The sequence below is a fragment of the Aquarana catesbeiana genome, linkage group LG10 (assembly GCF_042186555.1).
Source record: "Aquarana catesbeiana isolate 2022-GZ linkage group LG10, ASM4218655v1, whole genome shotgun sequence".
Lineage (NCBI taxonomy): Eukaryota > Metazoa > Chordata > Amphibia > Anura > Ranidae > Aquarana > Aquarana catesbeiana.
The window spans coordinates 185,106,991-185,123,181 of record NC_133333.1 but is presented as its reverse complement, the minus strand read 5'-3'; the positions used below and the strand labels follow the sequence as shown (position 1 = coordinate 185,123,181).

The window sequence follows — 16,191 nt, the reverse complement described above, 5'->3', positions numbered from 1 at the left end:
CTTTTAAAACCAAGACTTTAAAAAAAAGTCATGACAGAGCTTCTGCGAAAATCAAAGTCTACAGTTTTAAAATATAGGAACTGTGCAGGCTTATCTGTTAAAGATGTAATGTATATCCCCCCCTTCTTTAGCTTTACTTAGCTGGTCTGAGTCTGACTCTTTAGCTCGAGCCTCAGCAGGTTCGAGGGCAATTAAAGTATCACAGTTGTTGCCTGTCAGCTGCCTGACTGCACACACACTGCAGAAGAAGGAAAATAGTGTCTGAGGTCAGCAACCTGCAGACTTCAGGTGACCCATCAACCGCTGATTGTTATAAAAAAAAACACCCTACATATTTTTATCCTGAGAGCTTCCTATTAAAGGATAATGAAACCCAAGAACGAAAATTTAATATATTGCAGCTAACCAAATCTTAGATATGGTGGCTGCATTCATTTTTCACCTTTTTTTCCGACAAGTGCATTTTCAGCAAGTACAGAAAATGCTTGTTGATTTTGCCAAAAATGCAGTGTCCTTGACACTTCTTGCAAGGTGCACTTAAAGTGGTTATAAAGGCATTCTGTACATTAAGGTAAAAAAACCTTCTGAGTGCAGCTTCCCTCCCCAACCCCCCCCCCCCATACTTACCTGAGCCCCATCTCGATCCAAAGATGTGCATGTGAGCAGCGGCCCTCCCGGTCTCTCTCTCCTCATTGGCACAAACAGCAGCGGGAGCCATTGGCTCCTGCTGTTGGCAATCACAGCCAGTGAGCCAATGAGGAGAGAGCAGGGGAAGGGTCGAGCCACGCCCTGTGTGTGAATGGACAATGTCCATTCACAGGAGCGTGGCTCAGGAGTGAGCCTGCTCAAGTGCCTCCATAGCAAGAGGTGGGGGAGTAGCAATAACCGGTCAGCACAGAGCAGGTAAGTATAACATGTCTTCTGTATTACAACTGTTAGAATCAATTTAAAGGGGAACTAAACCCATCAATCAACCAGGAATGCTAACTAGGGATGTACCAATACCAGTTTTTTCAGAGAGAGTACAAAGACCGACACTTTTCCTCAAGTACTCGCTGATAACAATTACGATACCTATTTTTTGTGCGGTACGATTTGAGCCAATACAAAATTAATGGTTTGAAATTGCGCTGCAAGGAATTGCATGTGATTTCAACAGGAATGCTGTCCAAATCATATGTGGTTTCCCACACTGCTTCTGTGTGACTAACTAGTCACTAACTAGTGTTACTAACAGAAAGAAGAAAAAAAATTGTCTGAGAAACTAATGCAACCACCACATCTAAGGACTAGTAATCTGTACTACATTACATTTTTGTTTTTGGGTTTAGATATGCTTTAGGGTCGGAACAGGACCTCAAAATGTTATTGAGATTTTAAGCAGGACCTTTTCACATTTTGTACCAGGACCCTGCAACTTTTTTATGCTTCTGAATCGCTGCAATTAAATAAAGAATATACCGCATGCAGCAATACTTTTAAAGCACAACATAGAGCATGCATAGTTCTGTGCGCAAGTACAACATATATAAATATTTGCATAGACATTGTATCTAATGAATATGGCTCCCTCTCCTGTAAGCTTTTATTGCAGCTCTGCTGTGTATGCAAAACCATTTTACATACAATATATATGAGACATAGGCAAGGCAGATTTATTAGGCACTATTTCTGATGTTATTACAACCGTATATTTTAAATGACAAATGCTTCCCCTTGCTGCAGAGGCTATTGCTGCTCATGCCACCTTTTCATGAGCCAATAAGCTCAGCAGGGAGATCCTGCCAGCCTTTATATTGTACAGGATCACTTCACAACCGGTGTAGATAATAGAATTCTGTTATCCTGTCACATATCTTTGCGACAATATTGTGCTGCCAGGGGGTTCAGATGAAACCAAAAGTCTGATTTAGGAGAGGTTTTCTGCATTAATATAGTGGATTTGCTAAAGGGTCTGTCAGCACGCTAAATAAACTTCCCTTTATCAATCAGCTTCAGTGTTATCTGCATGAGCACTAAAGCATCATTATGCAAGGCAGTAAATGTCATGCCTGCTTTTATAGCAGAGCTGGCGGTGACATTGACAGATATGCAAATCTAGAGGAAGGAGACCACACATTGAAAGACTACCGACAGGTTTGATAGTGTGAAAATTGTACCATTAGACTGCATTCACACCTTAGCGTTTTGAATCGTGGGCAGATTTGCTGCAATTCTGCCCACGATTTCAAAGCGCCGAGGTGTGAATGACAAACTGCAGAATGCACCTTTCAGATGGCATTCATTTAAATGGTACCTAAAATTGCGGTACAGTTCTGCCGCGATGAATCGCGCTGCAATCATGGCAACCCGCATTGCGTGAAGCTTGTCGCCCAAAAAATGTTCAGGAGCTACTTTTGGATGACATGATTCACACGACGCGGGTTGCCGCGTGACAATTCCGGCAGAACCATACCGCGATTTTAGGTGCCATTCACAGGAATGGCATCTCAAATGTGCCTTCTGCGATTTGTCATTCACACCTCAGCACTTAGAAATTGCGGGCAGAATCACGGCAAACCTGCCGGCGATTCAAAATGCAAAGGTGTAAATGCAGTCTGAGGCTGCTTTCATACTACCCTGTTGCAAAAACAAAGTAAAAATTCATATGCATTTTTGCCACGTTTCCAGTGCTTTTTTGCACCTGTGAAAATAGGACACATGACTCAAAAAATACAACAAAAATGCAACTGCGAGTTTTTGAAGCGTTTTCTATTTATCTCAATGGGGAGGTGCGTTTATGGTGCATTTTTTTCACTGCACCAAACATGCACTAAAAATGCAGCATGCAGGACTTTTAAAACTGACTAGTGTGAAGAGCTCCACAGGATTTAATGGTCATGCATTTGGTAAGGCAAAAACGGAAGAAAAACTGATCAGCGTGAAAGGGCCCTCCGGGGGTGAAAATAATTGCAGCAGGTGATCAGAGTGAGTGCAGCAAGAATTCAGGAAATTTGGATCTGTTTCATCTGAAAGTTACTATCCTGTAAGCAGTTCATTTTGCATTTCAGGGGGGCAGGATTCAACCTTAAAGTGATTGTAAAGGTTTTTTTTTTTTTTTAAATAACAAACATGCCATACTTACCTGCTCTTTGCACAGAGCGGCCCGATCCTCCTTTTCTGGGGTCCTCAGTGGGGCTCCAGGCTCCTCCTCTTCATCGAGTGCCCCCATGGAAAGCCGCATTCCACGGGGGCACCCATGCGGGCACACTCTCGAGTCCTGCTGCTGCGTCCATACAGACAGCAGGACTCGGCCACACACCTGGCTTCTGTGTCACAGGATTTGATTGACAGCAGTGTTAGCCAATGGCTCCTGCTACTATCAATCTATCCAATGAGGACCAGAGACAGCGTCCTGAGCTTCTGGGCTCATGCTCGTCGCTGGAACGATCGGGTTCAGGTAAGTAAAAGGGGGGCTCTGGGGGCAGCTGCAGCACAGAGGGTTTTTCACATCAATGCATAAAATGCAGTAAGGTGAAAAACCACCAGAATTTACAACTCCTTTAAGTATAACTAAGGGCATTTTTTTTTAGTTTTGGATAAAGTGGAGAGGGATTAGAACACTTGTCAGTTTTTATTGATGTCTGTGCCCCCCGTTTGGAGATTCACTCTCCCTAGAGAAGTAATAGAGGGAAATCTTCCAATGGGGACACTAGTTCTGGGAACTTGGCGGATCCCCAAGTGATTCCCTATGATTTGCAGGTATATCCTCTCACTTCCTCTTTGGCTATGGAACAGAAAGTGAGGGTAAATCTCCGCAATGGGATACAGAAAATCTGACAGGGGTTATAACCCTCCCTTGCTCTATCCAAAATGAAAAATAAATGTTTGCCTATAGCTCTACTTTAAGTTCCAAGTGTTCAAATATCATTGAGCCTGATCGAATAAAGGTTCTTATTCTTTACAGCCAGTTCTTAAAGTGATCCTGTACTCATTTTTCTAACATTTAAATTCATAAACATTTTAAAATACATTTAATTAAAAGACCTACCTAAGATCAGACAGAACAAGAAACCTGCTAATACATGCGTTAGCCAGAAATGCATTTTTGTGTGTCTGATTTAATCCCATTATGTTACTGAAGTCCGACTTCCCTGACTCCATGGTTAAAGCTGAAATCCAGCAACTCTGTAATCACTAATGCATCATTAAAGGAATGGGGGAGGGAGGAGCAGCACAAGGAGCCAATCAATTGTGCTGCAGTGAAAGTGCAAGTACATGCTAATAGGAGGAGAGAGAACAATGACAGGAAGGCAAGCATGTTAGTCTGCTGCTTCTCCTTTCACTGTTCAGTCACAGGTAGACAAAAGGAAAAGGCCCAGAAGAGTAACATAGCAGCAGCAGAAACAAATCGGGTCTCCTGCCTTTCAAGACAGGGCTGTGATCTGTGGCAGCTTTGTGAATATCAGGATTGGATGCATAGAAACATAAATCCTTTGCCAGGTAAAACAACTCCCCTATATGTATGTCAGCTGTGTGTTCAGCCATTTGCCTGACGTTCAGCTTTAATGGGTTAATTCTCCTGTATCAAACAACTGCCTGACCAAAGTTAAATGGCTGTGGGCTCTTTCAAAGTCTAAGGTTTTTTGGAGTTTGCGCGTTTTTTTTAACAGCCCAATAACTCCACTCTATGTTATCCTATGGTCATTTTTTAGCTTTTATGAGAAGCAAAGTTTATGGGCTGTTCTCTGAATGCCATAAAATCGCGTTCAAAGTGACGTTTTTCTGACCAAAAAAATGCCAAATGCTGATAAACGCGCATAAATGCTCAAAAACACGCGTTAATTAGAATTCGGCATTCTATTTTTACAATGCATTGTGGGATTTTTGGAATGTCCTCTGTGTATTTTTATTAAAAACTCCCATAAACGCTAACGCGCATAAACGCTCATAAAAGCTAGTACAAAACGCTGTTGAAAGCGAGTTTCTCAACCAGCGTTTTCTGCCAGCAATCTGGTGTCCAGAAAAAGCTTTTTTGAGCTCCAGTGTGCATGGAGCTTAAATGTAAAACTCACAGAGATGTTCCCATCCTGCCTTGTTGCTATGACGTTGCCAAGACACTCTCAGCCAATTCAAACCCCCTTCAGGTGTGTTCTCTTTCCCCTGTCACAGTAGCTCTGAGCTCAGAAATGCTGCAACAGAGGAGATAGTGGACCACACATGTACATGGGGTTTGAGAGCTCACTTCTGTGATGGTGGCGGTGAGCACTAATGGCTGGAAGCTTCTTAGAAACGTTCTAGCAACAAGGCAGGATGAGATGATGTCATCTGTGGGAGTTTTTCGTCTTTGCGAGGTACGTAAATGGCTTACACCTACAGCAAAGGCATTATTTAACTTTGGTCAAAGCTGCACAAACTGTTTTTTATCTACAGATGCCCCTTACCTGCATGAGCAGCTTTTTTGTAAAGAGGACCTAACCCTTTGAACGCCATCAACTGCCAATCCCTCTGTCTGGTGAAAGTACCCTTTCTGACAACAGGAAAAAAACTATTTCAAATTTCCAACTTTACCCAAAACCAACAGAGTTGTGCCTGAAGTTACACTTTCAAATTTAGAAGAAGCTACTACAACAGTTAAGCAACTCAGCCTCAATATTTTATCAATCAAACAGACCAATCAAGTAATAATTCCTTCTGACCCCAGGAAACTAATAAAAGGCACGAGTGTATAAATAATATCAGCCATTTCAGACAAAACACGTGTGCATATTTCTGAGTGCAAACACTCAATGGCCCAGTCTCCTCTGTCACCAGTTTTAATGGATTAGGCAGACAAACACGAGTAACATATGGTGTGAAACATAGAGCAGAACTCCACACTCACAGCACATCTCCAGCTGCAGCAAAATGCGGTGCAGACAAGCTGAATCCTGACAGCCTAAGCAGTCTTGAAAAAAAATCTCAAACAGGTTCAGTTCCAAAGATAAGCCAAAAGTCAATATTTCCTTTTTACATATTCTCTCCAGCTGCTCTCCAAGAATATAATAGAGCAACATTCATCTGTTCCCTCCAGGAAAAAATACTAATAGCAATTAACTGAACTGGAGCACGACTTCAACTGCGGAGTGTCAATGGCAAGTGCCGAGCAACCACCTGTAATGAATGGGAGCACATTTATAATTCTTTGTTCCCCAAGTATCTCAGAAGATCTTGAAGTCATCTACAATAGTCCCGCTCCTAACAGACAACAAAGGAGCTTTTCCTGGGTAATAGAGTGACTGTATTTTACAGTAGTGCTGCGCAACTTTTTTATATTATATATCCCCTTCAGAAACCATGGTGGTAGGAGCGGGACTATTGTAGATGACTTCAAGTTCTTCTGAGACACTTGGCTAACAAAGAATTATAAATGTGCTCCCATTAATTACAGGAGGTCAGCCGCTCGGCTCAGAGATTGATTTGCATTTTCTCAATGGATGCAAAGCATTCTCTGATAGGACAATGTGGAGGGGCGGGGTGATGATGTCACACTCTCCACTCGGCCAATCAGAGAACACTGCGTTCTTTAAGAAAATGCAAAACATTCTCTGATTGGTTAGGATTATACTTACAGTGGTTCCGCTTCTAAAGGGATCTTACAGGTATAAGGATAACTATGTAAACATATCTATATCTGCATGGGGTGTGGGAGGGTAAAAAACATCATGACCACCAATGTGAAGGGGGATAAGGAATACTATCCCTGACCACCAAATCGACTAAAGAATACTGTCCCTGACCACTAATGTGTGTTTGTGGATGGGGGGGGAGGGTGTAAAAAGAAAGAGACTGCAATGACCTCAGCAACAGACTTCAAGAGAAGTCCATAGGTAAAGTCAATGCACCGATATCTACCCAACACATTCTTCAGAGGCATCACAACTTACAACATTCAAGTATTCTGATTATTGAAACAATCCACAAAATGCAAGCCTCTGTATGCCCTCTTTATACATGCCACTACCATTAACTCAAATATACTGCGACCAAAAACACTGAATCAGCAGAGAGGAAGCAATAGAAATAGCCTTTCCAAAACACGCCTAAAAATTATTTTAGGTGGGAAGAAAATGTACAAGAGATGCTTACTGCAGTGGTTTTTAGAATATGATTGCTTTGGCAACATATGTGTTTCCTGTGCTTGTTTTAATGTTGTTTTTGAATTTGAAAGAAACAGCTAGTCACAAACAAAAACGTACATTAGCATTCAGTAAAGGGGTGACAGGAGAGAGATGCACAAAAACACAGGTGGTGGAGTTATATGGTGGATATTTGAATGTGTTACGCTGATCTGGCAGTACTGGATCCATAGTGTGCATGAGTTTTGCTAAAGCTGTAATGAATGACACCGTCTACTGATGCATGAGATCTCAACCAATGAATGGGACCTGTTCAACCTGTTTACATTTGGGCAAAAGAGAAGATGGCTAAGCCTAGTGGTTCATATAATCCATAGTACAAAATTGCAAGCCTGGCAGGTCAAGATGCCTGATCAAAATATTCAAGGAGTATCTACAAGGCTATCATGTTATAGCTTATATCTATTTGTTTGCTTATAGGTTTGTTAAAGGGGTAGCCCCGAAAGGTTATATTTTAGTTATAGGTGGATCGTGGGGAGTATTATAGAAAAAATTTAAACAGTGATATTTCATTTCATAATTTCCAGCTCTGTTCCTGTCCAACTGTTTTTTGGGTGTTTTGGAGTTTTAGGTAATTCAGACCACCTTTGCATGTTCCAGCTTCTCGTTACCTTCCCCATAATGTAAAATAATAAATCCAACAGGGGTAGTGGGAGCCCCTTATTATGGCCACAGCAGGCGAGCAGAACCGGGCAATCAAGTGCATATATGACCAAAAGAGTCCCCAGGAGATATATAAATCTTCCAGGTTGTTTAACTGTTCAGCGTCTACCAAAAACATAAATATCAATTTTTATTTTTATTGTCCTTTTTAAATGTTTAATTTGTTTATTAGATTCTTTCTCCAGTATCTGTTTAACCACAGTCTGGTTTCTATTTTGTAAATTGAACTACAATCAAAATGTGATCAAATCTGAGTTTGAGGACACACAATTGTGCAACGTTCTTCACTAGAACAAACAATCCCCACCAGTCTCTTCCTCTTCTCTTCTATAGATCCATATCCAGCACTGTAGGCTGTAAATGTATAACTAATTGCAGTATCCTTCCCTGTGGTAATACATTCTGATACCATTGTTTGATACCATTTTGATACAATTGTTTGATATCAATGGTATACATTTTGATACCATTGTTATGACCAATTCTGTTAAAGAAGTGACTGAGCAATGCCTAGATGAGGAGTCAAATTGTATCCTGTAAGGGACTTCCATCCATAACTATTTTGGGCAGGTTTTGATCTACTGCCAGGTCTTTACAACTGTCTTCTAGCAGGCATCTTCTTTCAGTTGTCACAGCCAGCCGAAGAATGGAGGAGAAATTATTTCTAACATTGACAGCAGATGGGGGTCAAAACCCGTTCCATCCAAGATGGAAAAAAAAATGTGGGTTGTGTTTTTATTTGAGAGACTTTTCCACCAGTGGCCCATATCTAAAGAAGTTGTATTGAGAAAGGTTAATAAACTATGACTACGATACAACATTTTGATACAATACAGATTTAGTAAAGAGAAGTCCAACAGTATAAATGTGGGCTAGTATTAGCGGGGATCATAATATTTCCAATTCATGCTCACTTTACCCTTCCCTTTTGTAAACTCACAGCCAGCTTATAAAGAATTTTAAACCAACAGTTTTCCTAGAAAAAGTGGATAAAATGTTACTATTTTATTGTAAATTAATAAAGGGAAAACAAAAGGCCACATGGCTTGCACCCACCATGCTGCAGACAGCTGAAGAGCGCAGACTGGCTATCCCCTCTCTACAGACATGCATGCTGATCGGTTTATCCGAAAGCAACGGAACATGGGATAGTTTCTGACAGCTTAGCCACTTCTCAGTAATACAGCACAGCGTGTTTGCTTGATGTGGACTTAAGATTTATAGGAGAAGGTTTTAAAAGGCTTTTGCAATGCACCAATACATAAACAGGCAACAAGCACAAAACGAGTGTCAGCACAAACAAGTGGATTAAGGAAGCTGAGAGGCTGGTGGAAGCCCAAGCTGTACCAGTCCAGAAGCCTGGATGCAAGCTCAGAAAAGCACTAGGATTTTCATCCACACTAATTAATGAGAGCAAGCTGTGAATGGGAAAGAGGTGGGGGAAGGCATGACTGTCTGGAGGGATATGTGTGGGTTGAACAGCAGACCTCAGACTGAAGACCTTACAGACAGACAGAATGAAGCAACCAAGTAGGGGTCATCCATCCTTACGTCACAGAGAGCCACTGCTGAAAAGAAAGACACAAAATACAGGGAAAGGAGAGCAAACGGAGAGAATAATATTGTAGTTTGAGCAACAATTTAGGTATTTTTAGGGGAGCATCCCAAACAATATCCCATTTCTATAAATTCCTATTAAGCAACCTGACATTGCCACTGGTGTAAGAGTTGCAGGTTCTCCTTAGGCAGCATTTTAGAGTTGTGTCAGATGATTGTAGGAAAAACGTGTATATCCATTGCAGCGAAGGAGAGAAAGGGGCAAGTCCTCATTAGCAAAAGTGGCACCATTTTGTTTTATTTTTCTGAAAAGAAAGGCCATGCCCTTGGTTTTTCCAAACCTTAAAGTAGTCACGGGCAGAAAATGTACCAACTGTACACCTTCTCTATGAGGGAAAGACAGAGAGAAGAAAGCAAGACATTAGGAAGAAAAGGGAGAAGATACATTTATCAGTACTTATTTTGGGGATGCAAAGAGAGAAGAGCTGAGAACATATTGACATAAGTGGAACAATGTAGAATCTTGGTGGAGATGGAGATATGCGAAGGGGAGTACATGAATAAGCAATGGAAATGGAAACCACCCCCGCCCTTCATACTAAAACCTCCTTACCCCAAGTGATTATTTTTTACATCCTTCATTATTTTATGAAGCATCCAGCAGCCAGTGGAGTACAAATACCTACATTTCTTTAAAATATTAGCTGTCAGGATTTTATAGGAGACGGTATTTACTTACCACATGGACCCTTGTGTTTCATAGGAATGGCTGTTTTTTGGATGCACTCAGCTCTTTGCCTCTCACAGTCGTTGGCATAAGTTCGGCTGTCCCGGCCGCAGACAGGCTTGTAGGCGCCGTCACAAGTGATGCGGTCACAAGAACAGCGGGCGGTTCCTCGACGGTTAAGGCACACAGCATTGTGCTTACATTCATCCTTACATTTGTCTAGGAAGGAAAAATAAAAGGAGTAATTTTAAGTAAAATCCACAAGACAGTTAGCACTTTAGCTAAACAATGCCCATGTAAACACCTGCACAGGGTTACAAGTCTATAAATGATAAAGACTCTATAAATGAACACAAATAAGGCATGGTAAACATTTATAGGCTGTGTTCTGTGTGTAGGGCAGCCAGTGCATTCCAATGGGCTGCACAACCCACAAAAACTTTTTTAAAATCATATTGCACGGATTTGCATGATTCTGCACCACTAGGTTTGGTGTGCGCAAAAATGAACCGCTTTTGCGGATTCATGGGGTTGCCATTAGGAATTAATGAACCCACAACACATTTGCTAAGAAGCAATGCGTTTGCCTGTGGGTTGGAAACATGTGCGATTTTGTGCCTGTTTCCAACTCCCACTAATGTGAATATAGGCTTAAGTTGGCTACCACTGACCAACTTTGAGCTGGTTGATCAGGAACTGGCCAAAACTAGTTCAACAAAAGTCAACTGTTTGATTTTTGTTGGAGTCTGCTGGATAATTTTCACCCAAACAAAGGTTACATGCGATCAGATGCAGCTGCTGCTCAGGTATTCTGACAGCTGCTTATTTTGTAAGGAGGAATCTGTAAGTAACAGTGTTTTTTTTAACAGAGCTCACAGTAGAGATAAATGACAGCTTGCATTCTTTGTTCTTCTACATCTTTAAGTTAAAGTAACCCTGTCAAAAGAGAAGTACCATACCTGTCATTGCTGGACTCCTCCTATATATGCTTGCGTTTGGCGTTTTTATACTTTTTTAAGTCACTGACCCAGAAGATGCATGTAGTTACTAAGTGTTAGAAAAGTGTCAGACTTCCTTATCTCTATATTTATTCTGGGTCAGCAACCCAGAAAGAATCATGATCCTCTTATGACAAGTTTCCTTTAAGAGTTGAAAGCAGAGGGACTTGGGCACTAGAGGGTTGCCTTTGTATGATAACAGCTGTTCTTTTGACATGGTAGTCCAGATAGCCCTGACAATGGATTATTTAGGGTCCCTTCACATCAGCAACACTGTGCAGTGTTGCTCAGTGCAATTGAAATGCAATGTCAGGTAATATACCATTGCTTTCAACGGTGTCAATTGACACCAATAATGAAAATATGTCCAATGTTAAATACACGCATTAAAACATACTTAGCACATTTTAAGTATTAATATTTTTACACTTTAAATATTTGTATAGGATTATGCAGGGGGATAATTGAACACAGCTGCTATTTTTGAGTTTAAGAAGCATTGCAGAGTTTTTTTTAATTAATTTATACCAATGCCCTACTTTTGTGTGCATTAAAATAAAAGCATAAAAAAAAAATTGCATGTTTTTACATTACAGTAGAACTGCAGCATGGTATTGAAGAAAAGGGGTCCAGACAAAAGCAAAAGGTATGCCAATGCACATGTGCCATGACCCAAACCCTTAGTAATCCTGATCTCTACAGACCAATACCTTCCAAATAATATAAACATCTAGCACCTACCTGCACCATTCATATCATCTATGTATGGTCCTCAATATGGCTGGCCAAAGAGTCTAGGACACTCAATCTGTGGGTTTCTGGCAAATGAAATGTGCTATTGACATTAGAGGATAGTTGACAACTCTGACATTAATGGGAGACCCCAGACCCAGCTGATGTCAGGTGGAGGGGGAGGACAATCGATCAGACAGATACCTGCTCTCAACACTACAGTTTCCCCCTGTAATAAGTGACACAGGCAGCATCTATCTCCAGCACTTCTGTCTTGTTTAATCCACTGACATCGAAAGAGGGCCAAGCAAAGAGTTCTTGTTCATGGACCTAATTCCCTATCCATATGCATGTTTGCCCATCCGCCTGCCCAATTCGGTTCAGATTGTAGAATTTCTTAGTTGTTGGGAAGTGAACTTGTGAGGATGTCAGAGATACAGGTTATGGGGAGCGTCAGCCCTCAACTTTCTTCAAAGTCGAGATTTGCATTTAAAAAGCAGCTGCAGCAGCAACCTAACAGCTCACACAGCATTAACTGACAACGTAATGGAAGAAATATTGGAAGATGAGATGTACTTTATAGTTTCACTGATGTGTTTCTTGACAAGTTCACTTCTACATTTCTGAGCTTTTAACAGCTGCACAAACGCATGGTTTTCTGACTCAAGTTGTTTTAATAAAAGTGGTATTGCAGTGGTGGTGGATGTATTACGTATCTGAACTTGGAAATAAATAGATCAAAATTTGGCCGGTTCAGCAGGGACCAGCCAAAATTTGAACCATGTGTGTCCATGTTTGTACGACAGAAGTCAACTTCTTTACTAGGCTTGTTGGAAAAATTTTCTTGATCAGCCGGCTGCTGCCACTAATCAATGTATCAATGTATTCTGACAGTGGAAAGTCCTGCTGTCAGAATACATTGTCCCAGCAGGGAATACTCTGCCATCCACACAAGCGACACAAACATACACAATCAGAATCATTTATTTTTCGTACAGCTCGAGTCATCTATGGCCAACTTAAGTACAGCCTTCTGAAATTAGATTTTGGGGGGGTATTTTATTCACCGCTGATGTACAGAATGCCTTCAGTTTGACTTACAGCAAGAATGAGACATTTCAATTTTTTGTCAGTTTCAGAAAATTACACCAACTGTAGAATTTTAAAAACCCTAAGGCCCAGTTCACACTGGTATGACATACGCTCTGACTTTGAGAGCACGTCACATGACATGTATAAATCAATGATTCCTATTAGAGCCATCTTGTGTCGATCTGACTTTGGTCTGATTTCAGCCCATCGAATATCATTGAAGTTGTATCCAAGTTGGATCACCATCTTAACTATCCGACATGGATTACAGCAGCAGAAAAAGAAATTTATGTCACACTGGGATTGTTTGGATTGGACAAAGGAATCTCAAAGTCGGATCAAAATCGTATCCCGTTCATTAAAGTCAGAGGCAAAGTCGGTACGACAGTTGAGTTGCACCAGTGTGAACCGGGCCTAAAGGTGGATTCCAGACATCACCCAATTTTACCCCAAACCTCATTGTTTTGTTGAGAAAGAAATCAATGTAATCTCCAGGACTGAGCTATCAGTTTGACAGGTCAGATTCTGCTCTTCATTCATTTATAAATAAAGGGTGTTTTTTTCCCATGATCTAAATTTAAAAAATGAAAAGTTTTTCCCTTTATAAAAACTGTTATTGATAACATATTAGCTTTATTAGATTTTTTTTCTATTATTTCTTTTTTAGCATTTGTATAAAGAGATGTTTTGTACCAATAACATGATTCTAGTACCTTTTTAAAAAGACCAAGTCGCAAAATGTTATAAGTTTGTAGTTAAAGTGGTTGTAAAGTCAGAAGGTTTTTTATAGCCCCCTCAACCCCCCTAATATTTAACTGAGCCCATCTCAATCCAGCAATGTTGCAGGAGACACTTGGCTGCCTGAGACTCTCCCTCCACATTGGCTGAAACAGGAGTGTGGCGCCATTGGCTCCCGCTGCTGTCAATCAAATTCAGTGAGCCAATGAGAAGAGAGGGGGGCTGGGGGGAATAAAAACAGGGGGGGCATTCAACAGGAAGGAAAAGCCAGGAGAGCCAAAGTGGGACCCCGAGAAGAGGAAGATATGGGCTGCTCTGTGCAAAACCACTACACAGAGACTTTAGTATCACTTTAACCCTAATTGCACTTTGGCATGCTCCTGTTGGGTGCCAGAAGACCTTGTCCCCACATTAATGAGTAAAGAGATACAGTGGGACAGGGATAGATGGAGTAGTCTAGCAGAGGGAAAACCCAGAAAACAATGTTAGCACTGAGGATATCAGTGCGGTAGAGTTGTCAGCCAACAACATTTCTGACAGGATCAAGTATTGCAAAGGTGTCCTGCAAATTTTTTAAAATTTTGTCCAGACATATACTTTAAATGAATACATTGTTTATGCAGCAATTATATATATTACATTCATTTTTAAGCAGAAGTAGCAATAGTGAACTGTTCCTTAATTATGCAAAAGGGGGCAGTGATAAGCTCTGCTTTTTACAGAAGTCAAGATCTACATACGACTTCAGTTTCCAATATCTCTGGACCTCCTGATAGTTTTCACATGCAGGTTTCACTAAAAGTAACCTTTGTCAAACTGCCCAGGGCTGTGATCATTTTACTTTAAATAAAACCTGTAATGTACGAAACGTGGAATCTGACATTTCTCCCTCATAATACTAGTTGCCCAGCTGTCATGCTGATCCTCTTACTTCAATACTGAAGTCACTGACTGCAAAGTACGTAGTACCACGTGTAGAACGTAGATCAGGATGGATGATGTTTGGGTGAGGTTTGTCTAATATTTCTGCTCTGTATCCTTACACATCCACAGTGCTGATCAGAGTAGGCCAGCAACAAAGGCAAGCAACAATTATTTTCAAGAAGTAGCTGGTAATGATGAACTTGTGTATCTCTAATTGCCGGTTTGCTTTAAATTCTAAAACCTACACATAATTACCATCTCACTAAAAATAATACATTGCTGAACTGATGCCAGGTTATTTTACTTTGGATCAGTTTACAAATTAGTAAAGAGAAAATATGCTAAATATTTCACAGATTTTAGGCGTATTTCTAATAAAAGAAAGCTTCACTATATTTCTCACAGGTTCATTGAAGGACTTTTGGTTTCTTATTTCCCACCTTGCCATACATAACCTGTTGGGTTATACTTTATTATTGGTCCACAAGCCCTGCTCCATAGAGGCCAGCATTTCCATGCACTGCACTGATGATGGGCAATACGTGTGAAATAGCTGTATGTAGTTTGGAATACAATATTAGGCTGTATCTGTGCTACAGACGACCAGTTCTGGATGTAGAGAGTATAAAGACATACATTTTCATGACTTCATCCACTATTCCAAAAATGTGTAATAAACCTATTTTTGTGATGGAAGACGACTCACAGATACCTTCTGTTTCAAAAAGGTTCTACCGTGCTACACATGGAGGAAGATTTACTAAAATTGGTACATGCAGAATCTGGTGGTAACTAACCAGCTTCTAGGTTTTATTGTTCAAGCTTAAAAGGAACTGCAGTCTGCTCACATAATTTGTAATAAAAACATCTTTGTCATTCTGAAGCTTCCCTCCAACCACTTTGCATATTATTTTATATATACTGCAATTCTGTACTTGCCAAATATGCTGCAGAAATCTACCTCCACTAAGTCTGGCTGCATCCATTTTAACTGTGGACAGCTGAAGCTGTTGCCTGTTCACTTCCTGGATTTACACAGACACACCTCCAGCTCTGCGGCTCCCATTGGCCCTCTTATGACTCATCCTCACTCCCTGGTAAACTCTCACGACAATGAGAGAGAGAGCTGTGCATGTGTCAGGGCTGGCTCAGCCCTTCCTTCTCTGAGCTGGCCGCTCAGCTGTCGGCTAATTGCCAGCTATCTTCTCTCTCCACAGTTAACCAACTGTTGTGGATCTGCTCGTCAGTCCCGCCTACTTAAAGACATTCAGCTTACTTCTTTCCTGCCTTCGCCTTGGTCACATCACAAGAAACCATCTCCTGCATTCCTGTTTAAAGACTGGCTTTGCTGACATCCCTTCTGGCTCCTTATCCTGCTTGCTGTTCCTCCACTTGGATCCCTGACTTCTGGCCTGGCTGATTGCTCGATCTGGTTACTGAACTCTGGCTTGGATGACTACCCGATCCGGTTACTGGACTCTGGCTATGCTTTGACTACGCTTACTCTATTCACCCATTTATTTTTTAATAATAAGCAAGTGTGATTTAAATGTACTTCTGTCTCGGTCTGGTTCATGGTTTCTGACAGCATGAAGTTATAAGC

At 41.0% G+C, this 16,191-nt stretch overlaps 1 protein-coding gene across 9 annotated transcripts in view; it reads right to left on the bottom strand.

Annotated features, from left to right (window-relative positions):
- AGRN (agrin) overlaps nucleotides 1–16,191 on the bottom strand; it is a 658,449-nt gene that overhangs the window by 186,359 nt on the left and 455,899 nt on the right. For all 9 annotated transcript variants that reach the window (XM_073603052.1, XM_073603056.1, XM_073603057.1 and 6 more), the window contains one exon: nucleotides 10,117–10,323. In XM_073603052.1, the coding sequence (XP_073459153.1) occupies nucleotides 10,117–10,323 (207 nt within the window). The remainder of the gene's footprint in view (nucleotides 1–10,116; nucleotides 10,324–16,191) is intronic.